This window comes from Vicia villosa, linkage group LG1 (genome assembly GCF_029867415.1).
Source record: "Vicia villosa cultivar HV-30 ecotype Madison, WI linkage group LG1, Vvil1.0, whole genome shotgun sequence".
Lineage (NCBI taxonomy): Eukaryota > Viridiplantae > Streptophyta > Magnoliopsida > Fabales > Fabaceae > Vicia > Vicia villosa.
Window position 1 is genome coordinate 159526606 of NC_081180.1, and position 13574 is coordinate 159540179.

At 33.5% G+C, this 13574-nt stretch overlaps 1 protein-coding gene across 1 annotated transcript; it reads left to right on the plus strand.

Moving 5' to 3' along the window:
* The first annotated feature begins 1031 nt into the window (after nt 1–1031).
* LOC131644534 (WAT1-related protein At2g37460-like) lies at nt 1032–3498 on the plus strand. Its single transcript, XM_058915059.1, has 7 exons — nt 1032–1266; nt 1503–1565; nt 1653–1769; nt 2291–2525; nt 2624–2785; nt 2878–3029; nt 3130–3498. Exons 1-7 carry the CDS (start codon nt 1067–1069, stop codon nt 3290–3292), a joined length of 1092 nt encoding a protein of 363 aa, XP_058771042.1. The 5' UTR covers nt 1032–1066; the 3' UTR covers nt 3293–3498.
* Nucleotides 3499–13574: the final 10076 nt, after the last annotated feature.

Consider the following 13574-nt stretch of genomic DNA (forward strand, 5'->3'; position numbering starts at 1 on the left):
ACGAAGGTTATTTCGAAGGTGACAGCTGGATTTGGGAACCGAAAAAACTGTTTGAAGACGGCAGCATTATGGAGGAAGAGCATCCGCTGGTCCATTTGTGGCAGGAGCTGGCAGCGGTTCTGCTACAGCATTTTCTGCAGAAAAACCGCGAGGACAGTTTTAAATGGAGCCTTACAACGGACGGAGAATTCACGGTTAAATCGTGCTACGACCGTTTTAAAATTAATCTCTCGGGTCCGCCTCTTTGTAACAACTTGTTGATGGCCATTAAGCATCTTTGGAAAATTATGGTACCTTCGAAAATTTTGTTTTTTGGTTGGAGGTTTATCCTTAATAGAATTGCTACCAAAGATCAATTAGTGAAAAGAAGTATTATGGTGGAGGGTGTTGATTCTCTTTGTGTTCTTTGCCAAAAGGAAGAGGAATCTTTAGTGCATTTGTTTTCTACTTGCGACGTTACTTCACGTATTTGGAGTAGAGTTTGGGTGTGGATTGGTCCTAATATGGAGTTGACGATTGATGAATTTGTGGATTATTTCCATAATTGTGCAAAGATTAAGAGCTTGACCAAGAGACATATCGGGGCGGTTATTTGGCTTGCAACGGTTTGGAGTTTATGCATGGATCAATCGCAATGGGGTAATCTTCAAAGATGAATCTTTTAGTTTCACCGAATGCATGACGGAGATTGTTTCCACCTCTTGGAAATAGATGTGTTCTTTTTATAACCGAGTAATCCATTGTAATTTTTATTTTTGGAATATCCTACCGCTCTCGTGTTTTGAGATGTAGGAGCTTTCCGTTTGTTTTGCGGGCGGAGTATCCCTTATACTCCCTTTAATTCCATTGCTTATTAAAAAAAAAGTATACATGACAAAAGTCTCCTTCAAAATTTAACACTCATGTCGTTTTAACACACCCGATTAATTTTGGTAGCACACTAAACAACTAGTACTAGAATTTGACGTCACCCTCCAATATAAATATGAGTCTTGTATGTTATGCGAATTCATTCATTTTTGTGTGAAGAGACAATTTAAGGTAGTTGGAGCAGCATAACAAGAACATGGAGAACCAAAAGACAGAAACTTGGATTGAAAAAGCAAAACCATTCATAGCTGTTTTGTCATTGCAATTAGGATATGCAGTTATGGATGTTTTATCAAAAGCTGCATTGAATAAAGGAATGAGCAACTATGTTTTTGTTGTCTATCGTCATGCTGTTGCATTTATTGTCATAACCCCTTTTGCACTCTATTTTGAAAAGTATATTTCTTTCTCCTTATCTCTTTGTATTTGAGTCCCTTTGACTAAAAAAATTATTGAAAAAAATTTTTAAATTAATTTCTCTAATAAATTTATAACTTTTTTTTTCATTAAATAAAGAAAAAAAATTTCTATAAATTAATATCTAAAACTTTTCTAGGCAAATTTTTTTTTTATATATTCACTATTAGTTTGTAATTAGCTTTAATTGTATTGTTTTTACTTTTATATAACAGGAAAGTGAGACCGAAAATGACAATTTCAATCTTCATCAAGATAATGGCGCTCAGCTTGCTTGAGTAATAATTTAACTACATCAATTTATTTAAGTATGCTGCCTTATCGATTAACTAAACACATTTTTAATGTTAATTTGTGTATGACAGGCCAGTTATTGATCAAAATTTGTATTTTTTGGGAATGAAATACACAACAGCAACTTTTGCAGCTGCCATGAGCAATATGCTTCCTGCTATTACTTTTATATTGGCTACCATTCTTAGGTAATTCTTTGAATTTATACAATATGCATTGTACATTAATTATTCTACACTAAAAACCAATATTATTTTACCATATATGTAATTTTCATAAGTGTATTTTAAAATAGGTGTAAGTTTTACAAAATTAAAAATAAAATAAAAAAGTAGAGAGATAAAATAGTAACCATACACAATGTCACCTGTAGAGGTAGCAAAACGGAATAACTTATCGAATTAGACAGTTTTTCTCCATTTTTTTTCATTGGAAGGATCGAGGTTTTAAACTCACACTCTTTAATATGTCTGTTTTACTTATCTTATTTTTTGGCATGCTTTTGTCAACGCAGACATTAATATAAATTTTATAAATTTTAGATTTTAGAAGTGCAGCGACCTAAGACCTGTTTTGTCCTATTTTTTTCAGACAGAGACAAAATCCTAGATCTGTTTTGTCCTATATTCGTCTCATTCTATTTTGATTGTAGACTAGAACGGACATGTTCATTTATCATCTCTAATATCATGTCTATATTTGTGCTCAGGCTTGAGAAGATAAAGATAAAATGTATACGAAGTCAGGCAAAGATTTTGGGTACCATAGCAACTGTTGCGGGTGCCATGACAATGACATTAGTTAAAGGCCCAATACTTTTAGAGGCATTTGGAAGCAATAGCCACACTCATCAAACTGTTGCTATAACTAGTCAACATACAATAGCTGGAGGAGTGCTGATCACAATAGGATGCATTTGTTGGGCTTGTTTTTTTAATCTACAAGTGCGGTTAATATCATCATAAAATATTATCGACATGTTTACGTACAATTTTGGAAGACAACAATGGTGCTAATGAAATAACTTTTGTGTCTTTCTTAGGCTATTACTCTTCAAACATACCCTGCAACGCTTTCTCTTTCGTCGTGGATATGTCTAATGGGCACGGTTGAAGGTGCGGCGGTGGCTTCTGTTATGGAATGGGGTCATCCTTCCGTTTGGTCCATAAAATGGGATATGAGATTGTTCTCGACTGTTTACACAGTAAGATTATCCAACCAAACTATAAAAATTATATTTGGTAGAGATAATTGTTTTTCGTGTCACTAATTTATTTTAACAACATTTTTATATAGGGCATATTCTGCTCGGGTCTCGCATATTACTTGCAGGGAGTCGTGATGAAAACTAAAGGTCCAGTTTTCGTCACAACATTTAGTCCTTTCTGTATGGTGATCGTTGCTATCTTGGGATACTTTCTTCTCGCAGAACAAATGTTTCTCGGAAGGTAATAATAAAAATCCAATATTATCTATCTAATTAATCAAATTTTGGAAGAATATTTTAATTGATCAAAATCGAGTAATTGAATCTGGATAATTTTGCAGGGTGATAGGTGCATTTATCATTTGTTTGGGCTTATACCTTGTTATATGGGGAAAAAACAAAGATTATGATACCTCCTCAAGTCAAATTATTGAAGAGCCTGTTGAATCACCTAAGCAAACTGGAAGTGAAAATTGCACTCATGAAGTCATCATTATTCACTAACTTTGGAAATGAAATCAACAACCTAAAGAGAAACTATATGGATGGCTTGCAAATTATTGTCATTTTATCTAATTATAATGCCTATTTTTAATTATTATTGGCATTTGAGCATATTGACTAAGGGAAATAGTTTATGTTTTTTTTTTTTTTAATTGTTTTTTATCTTTAAATTGTGATATGCTTTGGTAGACATTTTTAACATGTTGTAGACCCTATCAATAAGAAAATATCAAAACTACCATAGTGTGTTTTGAAACTTTGTAGATACTTTATATTATAGCAATTGCAATATGTTATTAACATGGTGATGTTGCAGAAGTTTAGTATAGCTATACAAAATTTTGATTTTTCATTCACTAAGCTGTGTATGTGAGCTTTCAAAAGGCTTAAGCAAAGGTTTATTACAAGATGAATATGAGGTCTAAATTTTCCAGAGAGAACACATTTGCTTTGAAGAGGTGAAAATAAAGTGAAACATAAACAAATAAGAACGAAAAGTAAAATAAATACTTATAAAATTTCTTAAAGGAATTAAATTGAGAAGTTGGCAGGGCTTATACAATTGAAGACTATATAGTTTTTATAATTCTCATTTCCACTTAAAATGTCCAAAATGTGTCAAAACTTTTATGCTAAATCGTTCGGGTACTATCCCGAGTTCAATTTTTGGTGGAAACAAGGCTTGGACAGTGATTCGTCCCTTTGAACCACGTTAGATTAGTCGATTTATTATGTGGGTCGAAACTGGTGGCTGAATAAAATAAAGGGGACAACTTCTCTACCCATCACAAAAAGTTGGGTAATGTACATCCAACCAATCACGTGATTCCATCTCATTTAATACATTTAATTATTTATTAAAATACTATAAACGTTTGTTGTTTCCAAAGCATTTTACAAAGGAGGCAGCCTTACCCAACTTTTTGAGTTGGGTAGATAAGAATTCACCTAAAATAAATTTCACTTTTAAAGTGCATTTAAATATCTTTACTTCTTGTTTGTTTCTTTATCCGCATAAGATCACATTGATTGATGGATAAGAACAAGATGACTATTATATAATATATTATTTTTTAATAAATTATTGATGGATGGTGGTGTGGCATTATGTTTTGAAACAAAGGCACAAATTCACTTAAGAATAAATCTGAAACTCTGCTTCCATAGCTCTTACCTTAAACAATACATACAAATTGCTGAAAAAATGTATAAAGAAAGGTTAAAAGGTTAATAGATAAAAAATAAATTACATTATAAAATTGTGAGTTTAAAAGTAACGCACTCCCAATCAGCGTAATCAAAATTTATAAATTTGTCAAATCATATTAGTAACGACGTTCTTTATGGATGATAGTGTAAATATTTTAAACTGTCGGTGCATATTTCATTTATCTAAAATGATAGAAAACAAAGGTTAAATACCATTTTTAGTCTCTTATCTTTGATTCAGAGTCCAATGTAGTCCATTAATTTTTAAAAAGACCATTTGATCTCTTAACTATGCAAATTGGATCAAATTAGTCATTTTCGTTCAAATGTCAGTAACGACGTTAGTTTTTGCTGATGTGACAAATGATATGTGACTTTCAACTTTTGTGCCTTATTGAGCGGCAAAAAAACTGGCCACTAATAGAAATTTTCTACATTTTGATATATTCTTCATCTCTTACAAAAATTCAAACTCAAAAAACGCATATCCTTTGAAACCCATAACAAAAATGTATACCAACAACTTCCCAATTATGTTATACATTATGCGGATAATTGTTCTAATATTTATGTCTGATAGAATCTGTATTCATTTGATAAAAAATATTTGTATATACGTCCCACATTGACTATAACATGTAATTGATTTTAAATCTCTTTATATATAATATAGTCTTGATAGTGCTTTTCTCACACGGTTTATTCAAATATCTATCACTCTAGTACGTGGTATCTAGAGTGCTAAAGATCCTAACTTAATTTTTCTCAAAAGTTGTCGACGTCACAATACCTTCTCCTAGAGCACCGTTGTCGCCGCCGCTTATCCTAAAAAGTCATCGTCGCTGCAATACCTCTTCCTCCTACACCACCGCTGCCTTCGCTTGCCATTCCTTCTTTGATCGTCCTCTCTCTCTATCTCCCTCCTTTTGACCGCGCCTCTGTTAGATCTCCTTCCCTTCCTTCGATCATATGGTCCATAGGCAGCCCCACCACCAGCGTCACTTCTCCATCAATGCTAGCTCCCTCCAATTCGACCCCACCGATATTTTCTCTAGCCAATTGTCCCTCTTGTCCTCTCCACCCACAGCATGTATGTCTCCTCCAACAATGACAACAACTTGGAGACTCCTCCTTCCAATATGGAAACCCCGACACCACCTCCATCATCCTAGCCAAGCCAGAATTTCATCCCGCTCTCGTTATTTCCAACATTATGAATAATATTCATACTATGATTGACATGGAACTAATTGCAATGACACATGGGCGGAGCTATTTCATGTTCATGTGCGCTCTCACAGGGTCCTGCATCATAATGTGCCATCAAGCAACAAGCCTCCACCACCTGTCACATACCTTAATCATGAATAGTGGCCATTGTGGATGCAACTGTGCTTTAATAGATCTATTCCACTACTTCGGTTGACTTGCTAACCACCATCATGGAACCTGGCTCCACAACTATGAATTTCTGGAATCGCTGACCTCTTCCAAGATAATCAGAAAACACGTGTTATCACTTTTGAGCAGGAATTATCTGGAGTTCGCATGAAGAATTTTTCAAATGTATCTACTGTTTGTCAATGTCTAAAGAAGCTTTCTAACTAATTAGAGAATGTTGGTGCTCTGATAAGTGCAAATTGTATCTATTTTTGTGCATAAGTTTTGTTGAACTTATCTATTCTTTTTTACCATATCGTTTGAGTAAACGTTGTTTTATGTGTAAATACGTTTACTTTGCGAATAATTGTATTTTCGTATACTTGTGTACCGTTTGATAGTTTTTATGTCTTTTTTGTAGGTATTGTTGCGTATTCGGAACCTCGAGGAATAAAGTGTCGAAGACACGGCTTCAAACGCGCGTTTTTGGAAGAAAATAAGTTATGGTGTGAATGCGTCGCGTAGTCAAAGGGCCCGTCGCACGGCCAGGGAGTTGAAGAATAAATTTTGGTTGTGCGGAGGGTGCATCGCGCGCTATGGAGGTTTGGTACATAAATGAGAGGGTGCATCGCGCGCTCTACGTTTTCAAATTTTGTATAAATAGCTTAGAATAGACTTTTTAGGTTTTTTATCATCTCTTTTTTGACAAAGTTGAGTTCTGATCCATTCTTTATAGTTTAGAGGTTCAAGCAACGTCATTGGGTGGCTTATCACGTCGATTGAGCTCGGGTGGTCTCCGATTGTGTCGACAACATGAGAAGTTTCCGTTTGTTCTCCTTCTTCCCTGTGACCCATTTCAATGTGGGTGTTGTATGTATATTTTTCTCTTCTTGTATGTAAATTTTTTAATCTTGGGATCGTTTATATATTTTCTTTACAAATCATTATTGATGTTGTTCTTGATCTTTTTGCTTAAATGCTTCTGATTTATGTTGTTGTAGAAATAGACATCATGAATCTTGATTTGGGATGATATATATTAGTTTCTAAACTCTAGACATAGATTTAGGACTGACAATCTTTATGCGTATCAAAATTTAATGCCTCCGTGTTGTTCGATCAGTTGAGACATCATCAAAATAGCAATACGGTTGAACTCTCGTCGTGTTGCTGAAATGGACACTAATGAGGTACGTCTCAAACGATGCCTGGTGATTTTGATGCGTATTGTAGATGTAGTGCGATAGATCTTCAAATTTAAGTATTTGACTGGTAGAATGAAATACGATTCCAAAATGAATTCTCTTGAGCTGCAATAAATTATTTATTTGCTTTTATGTACTTTTCCCGCACTTTACCTTCTGCATCCAAAACCAAACTTAGAAGGATTGGAACTATTGAACGGTAGTTTTTCCCTCTCATTAGTCCCTGTGGAGACGATACGATAAAACCTATATCACTCGATAATAATATACCTATTACTTTTTGCTTGCCGCTTTACCGCTTCAAAAAAATGGAGTCGTTGCTGGGGATTGGTTTGACATTAACTACATTGCGATAGTTTTGCTTTCTAAGTTTCATAAATATGTTTATAGTGTATATTTTGTGCATATTCTCATACTTGTATATTCTTGTCTAGTAATATATACTTCAGTTTTTGTTTAGTCATTTTCATCATTCTATTGTAAAGGAAACTACAATTATTTTTATCCTGGTTTGTTGTTAAGGAAACTACTCCAGTCCACCCCTTAGAGTGATTTACCTCAACTGAGGATTTAATCCACTAATCCAACTGATTACAATGGTTATCCACTTAGAAAACTTCTAAGTCTCCTAGAGTATACAGATCACAACTTGATCACTCTAGGAATTATTCACTTAGAAACCTTCTAAGTCTTCTAGAGTCTACAGATCACAACTTGATCACTCTGGGAACCTTTTACAAACAATGTAAAATAAAGTTTACAAGAGTTTAGATTGCTTCTAATAAAGCTGTAATCACAACTGTGATATTTCTCTTAAGTTCTAAGCTTAACACTCACTAAATATTACAAGAGTTTGTGAGGTTGAAGATGAAGTTCGTGAGATTTGATTTTGACAGCGTTTCAGTATTTTGCACAAGTGTTCTACTTTGCTTCTGATCAGAACTTCTATTTATAGGCGTTGAGAGGAAATGACCGTTGGGAGCATTTAATGCTTTGCGTGAATAGTACAACTCTGCATTTAATGTTTCACACTTTTGTCAACTACCTCGAGCCTTGCTTTTCCTGCTTTTACTGACTTTGCCTTTTGTAGCTTCTAACGTTCCTTTTGTCAGTCAGAGAATAGACGTTTCAGCCTTTCATCTTGTACTTTCTTTTGGACTATAATTTTGTAGATAACAACGTTTGAATATCAGAGTCAACAGCTTGGTGCAGAGCATCTTCTTGTCTTCTGACTTTGAACACTACAAAAAACTGCTCTGCAGCGACGTGGATCACACGTCACAAAATGCAATATCACGTCACAACCAAAAACTAGCGACGTGTTCTCCTACGTCGCAGGAGCACGTGTGGCAACTCAGTAGCGACGTGTGTTATACCCCAAAATTTGCCCGCATCTTTTTTCAAGAAAACTCCAATCTAAAAATTAAGAGTCTCATATAATCATGGATTTTTATTTCATAAATATCCTGACATATGAAATACTTAGTTTTTAGAATTTTTCTTATACAGTATTTTGGCTCGCTGTCGAATTTATTCTTACGCAAACGTCAAGTACTGTTTATTACTTCACACATGCTATTTATTTGAAATTTACTTACAGATAAATAGTACTGACACAATTGATCAAGAGTTAAAACTTTTGCAGGCGCAGAATCAGGAAACTCAGACTGTACTGGTAACAAGTGCATTATTATTAATTTTTGTTTCCCACTAACTTTTGTACTATATTCCATTATTTTCAAAATCTTTTCAAATCTCTTTTTTCAAAAATCAAATCTTAACTTTATTCTATACATCTCTTTTCCCCAACACTATCATACACTTTCTTTCAAATCTTACTTCCACTCAAATTTTCTTTTTGTACGGAATCACTTCATTCCTCAACGTCTCTATCCTTCTTTTCATTCTATAAATACCTCTCATTTTTTTCATAAAATCTCACATCAAATTCTAAACCATTTCTTAAATTTCTACTTCATATTCATCCTCTCTTCTTCCCCCGGCAAAATTGGCGAAGCGGATAGAAACGTGTTTTCTTATGGTCATCACCATTGCTACGGTGATCATGTCTTTCTTCTGTCTACATAGCCCGGAAAAATGTGAACCTGGGATGCTTACACTCCCAATAATCTACATGTTATTGTTTGTAGCATGGGTTATTAATCGTCATTCTTAAAATTTGCCGTATCTCTTATTTTCTTAAATGTACCGTTTACTCGTCGTACTGTTCATTATAGTATGTAATGTTTGTACTGTCAGTATTAAATGTTGTACTATTTGTCATATTGTTGCTTAATTATTCAGATAATATTTTGTGTGTTTTCTGCCAGTCAAATATTCATTTTTCTGTGCATTAAATGATTTTCAGGGTTATTATCGGTAATTTTGCTCGCGTACAGTAAATAATAGTTATTTATTATGTCTGTGTTTTTTAACAAGTCATGTAAATAAACTTTCATCTTTCATATAAAACAAAAAAAAACAAAAAGAAAATTAACTTTGACTGTTGATTTTTCACTCTAACTGCTGCATTAATGCCTGAACAGTCAGTTGACAGTCAAACTGCTAGCAGTACAATTCTCAGTGTTTTGTACCATCAATCAAATCAAACTATTGCAATTTCAAAATTCCAAGATTTTTGTTCTAGAAGTCTTCTGAATATCACATGATTAGCAGAGACTCAGTACTGCACAAAAATCAGGTACGCTTAACTGTCTCCTACACAAACAGTCCCTGACTAGTGTTTCTTGTTTTTTCAGGACAAACAAGTTTTTGAGACCTCAAATGGATTTCATGGACATCCATATATCTCAAAGTACCATCATACAAATTTTCAGACTTCAATTCACTCAGACGCACCGTCAGCAGCTCAAACAGTCAACAGACGACCCGTTTGACCAAAAAAAGTCAATAGACAGTCAAAAATGAAATTTTTTGTCAACATCCATATTTTGTCAAAGGATTCATCATTTGATCATTGGATGATCATAATTCATCAAGAAAAGATCAAAAATCAACAAAACCCTAAGATTCAAAATTAGGGTTTTCTCCTAAAAAGTCAACTGAACTTTGACTAGTCATAACTCTCTCATCCTTCATCCAAAAAATTCAAACCAAAGCTCATTTTGAAGGAAATTCAATTATCTTTCAAATGCAATTGATCCCATGGTCATTACATTCACCATTTGAAAAATATGGACAAAGACATTACAGGTCATTTTCAAAGTCAACAAAAAGACACTTTTTTCAAAAGGACACACAAGGAGCATCAAAAATCATTTTGACATGAAACCAAAGACATTGGTTAGAGGACTCTTTTAGGTTTCCAAAAAGTGCAAGATCTTCTTCATATGACAAAAATTGAGGGATTTACACCTTGTTGAAGTTGGCTAAATTTTGGGAAAATGCATAAAACCAACATTGCTCAAAAATGTATTTTTTCCAAATGGGGCCAAGTTTTCAAAGTTCAAACATGTTTGCCATGATATTTTGGGCCTCCCACGACCAAGACAAAGCCCACACCATTTTTATCCATTTTTGGTTTAATTTTATCCTATTTTAAGATTAAATGAAAATGGAAAATGGAAGGATAATGGATAGCTTAGTTTCTAAGCATGAGTCATCCAAGAACCTTTAATTTTCTGCAGAAGATTGAGGTACAAGGCAAGAGAATTGAAGAGAAGCAAGACTTGGTCAACAATTCAAAGGTTTTAATATAAAAAAATCAAGAATTCAACAAAGGCAACCAAAGGCTTCTTGGCTTCAATTCTAAGCACAACATAGCCTATATAAGGGCTATCATACTTCACAAATAAGAGAGCACGAAATCAGAGCCAAACTCTTGCTTGTAACACACTTGTAACATCTTGAAATATTCAAAGAAATTTGAAATTCGAATTTTAAGTTTAAACTAGTTTCAATGCGAATTAAACACTCAAACACGTTCCTTGAACTTCACTGAACCTATCCAGATCAATTGCAAGCATTGAAACCTCAAGAACACGAGCCTAGAACTCACGGTTTATTCAAATCAAAACCCACCAAAATATAATCATACATGCATGTATAACAAGATGTAATTGCATATTTGTGTTTGGTTTGATGCTCTGGTCGTTTCTGGAGCTTGAATTGGGTTTTCATGGACGTTTGAGACATGTGCCATTTTAGGGTTTTATGACCTCGAAACGGGTTTTTTCTTTTAAGGCAAAATCAAAAGAAAATAAGGCCATGGTTGTGTTCAGTGGATCATTTACAGTCGATCCATGGTCTCATGTTGTATTTATATTGCATATCTTGTGATTTTCAATTTGCAGGAGCTTTAGTGACGGAAAAAACCGTTGGTAAAGGCTTTACCTACGGTTGCAGAAATTTAAAATGAAGAAGATGAAGCGTGGCAAGCTCTGGTTGGTCAGAACGCGCGCGCCAGCTTTTTTTCAAATTCATTGGATCCTGTGTTACGCTGTCCACACTTTTGCCATACTCCTCGTTTCAGTGACCACACGATCAATCCAGTCACTTCATCCAACGCATCTAGCCTTGCCAGTCCATGCTATAGACTCTATTATCCACCACACATGATCACTGCTTTATTTATTTTTCTATTTTATTTTACTTTCTTTACAAAATTAATTTCAAATAGTTTCAAAAATCCAAAAAATGCATAAAAAATATTTTTAAGTTGATAAAATCGTATTTTATTTTCTGAAATAAAAATATTTTATTTTTCTTCATAATTTCAATATTTTGTATAATTAATTAGTATATATTTATATATTTGCTTTTTAATTATTTTCAACCAATCAAAAATCATAAAAAAAATCGTTCTTTATATTAAATATTGTTTATATATTATAAACTAATTTTGTACATATTTTGAATAATTTTCTCTTAAGTTTTAATTATTTGTATAATTATTTATATAATTATGTATTAATTAACTTAATAAATTTCAAATCAATTTCAAAAACTCCAAAAAAATTAGTTTTGTTTTAAAATTAATTGACAAACATTTTGAACATATTTTGAACTTAATTTTTAGGTTTAAAATTTATTTTCATCCTTTTTACTCATTTTAATTTAATTAATCATGCATTAATTATAATTAAAATAAATCATAAAAAATCCAAAAACATTTCTTTTAATTTAAATTCCTAGATAAATGTATAGGTTGTCAATTCATGTAAATAGCGTAGTTTACATTTCCTGCACAATCGATGTAATAGCGTAGGTTTACTTTCCGCATTTTACATTTCCGCATTTTAAATTCCCGCACATATAAACTGCGTGTATGCTGAAGATAAAATTGAACCGTTAGATCACTAACTTCAAAGATAAAATTCCTGAATCAAAACACAATCACATTTGCACCTCTTAAGGTAATCCCTTTCTCATTCTTTTCAAAATCAAAATCAAATTCTACTGTTTCGAGTACAAAATCGAACCTTTTGTTTATATCCGGTGAAAGGATAGATTTTTAAAGGAAATAGGATAAAGACCTTATAACTCAGGGTAGACCTCCTAATTTGCTTGCTCAAATCAAAACAAACAAATCTCTCATATATCATTGTTTTTTTTCAAAATACAACTTTCAAAAAGACAATACTTTGTATATATCCAAACAAGGATCATTACGAAGTTAACGCTCTTTTTTCCAAAGCATCTTTTGAAAGATAAAAACACTTTGTATACATCCGCACAAGGATCATTACAAATTCAATTTACAAAGGTATTTCAAACCACATACGAGCATTTAAGAGCAATTGAAAACAAGTGAGCTAAGCAAATTAAAGAGCCCATGGATACAAAGGGTGCTAACACCTTCCCTTTGTATAACCTACCCCCTTACCTAGAATTTCTTAAAGGTCTTTTTTCTATTTCTTTTATAAACCTTTCCTTAGTTGGATAAAATAAAAGGTCGGTGGCGACTCTCTGATTTTCAAAATACGAAAGCAGAAACAAAAAAAAAAGAGTCAGTTCACGTATCTCTCCGCGAGAGGTATGGCCGAAAACGGAGGTCCACAGAACTGGCGACTCTGCTGGGGACTACTTTCTAAAAACAAAATGTTTTCAAAAGGGGTTACCTTTAGAGAATAGATCACTTCGATGTTTTCAATTGTTTGACTTGATTGCTCTATTTTTCAAAGGTTAGTTTGGGTATTTTGCTTGTGTGAAAGATTCTAACCCGAATCTCGAGATACCTTAAGTATATGACAATAGACTAAGGAAACTGTACGGCATGTACCGATACGGTTGATCTGGTAGTCATCATTAGTGCGATACTTTGGTTTATACTGATGTCCCTTGAAAACGATCAAGGAGTATATTAGGCTTCCGAAATGTCATTAAACACTAATTTGTCTTAGAACCTTTTAGTTGAACTTGACTTGTGGCCTATTAAGTGGCTAGCTTTAAAATTGATCGAAGTTAGTTATCCTCGAGGAATATTTTGATCGGCCGTCCGAGCGCTGTATTGAGATGTTACCTCCAAG

What these genes read in the sequence shown, in the direction of transcription:
- LOC131644534 (XM_058915059.1), top strand. Translation starts at nt 1,067, where the DNA reads ATGGAGAACCAAAAGACAGAAACTTGGATTGAAAAAGCAAAACCATTC. An exon ending in CTTGTTTTTTTAATCTACAA is followed by an intron (nt 2,526 to 2,623) that starts GTGCGGTTAATA and finishes TGTCTTTCTTAG; the next exon opens with GCTATTACTCTTCAAACATA. An exon ending in TGTTCTCGACTGTTTACACA is followed by an intron (nt 2,786 to 2,877) that starts GTAAGATTATCC and finishes ATTTTTATATAG; the next exon opens with GGCATATTCTGCTCGGGTCT.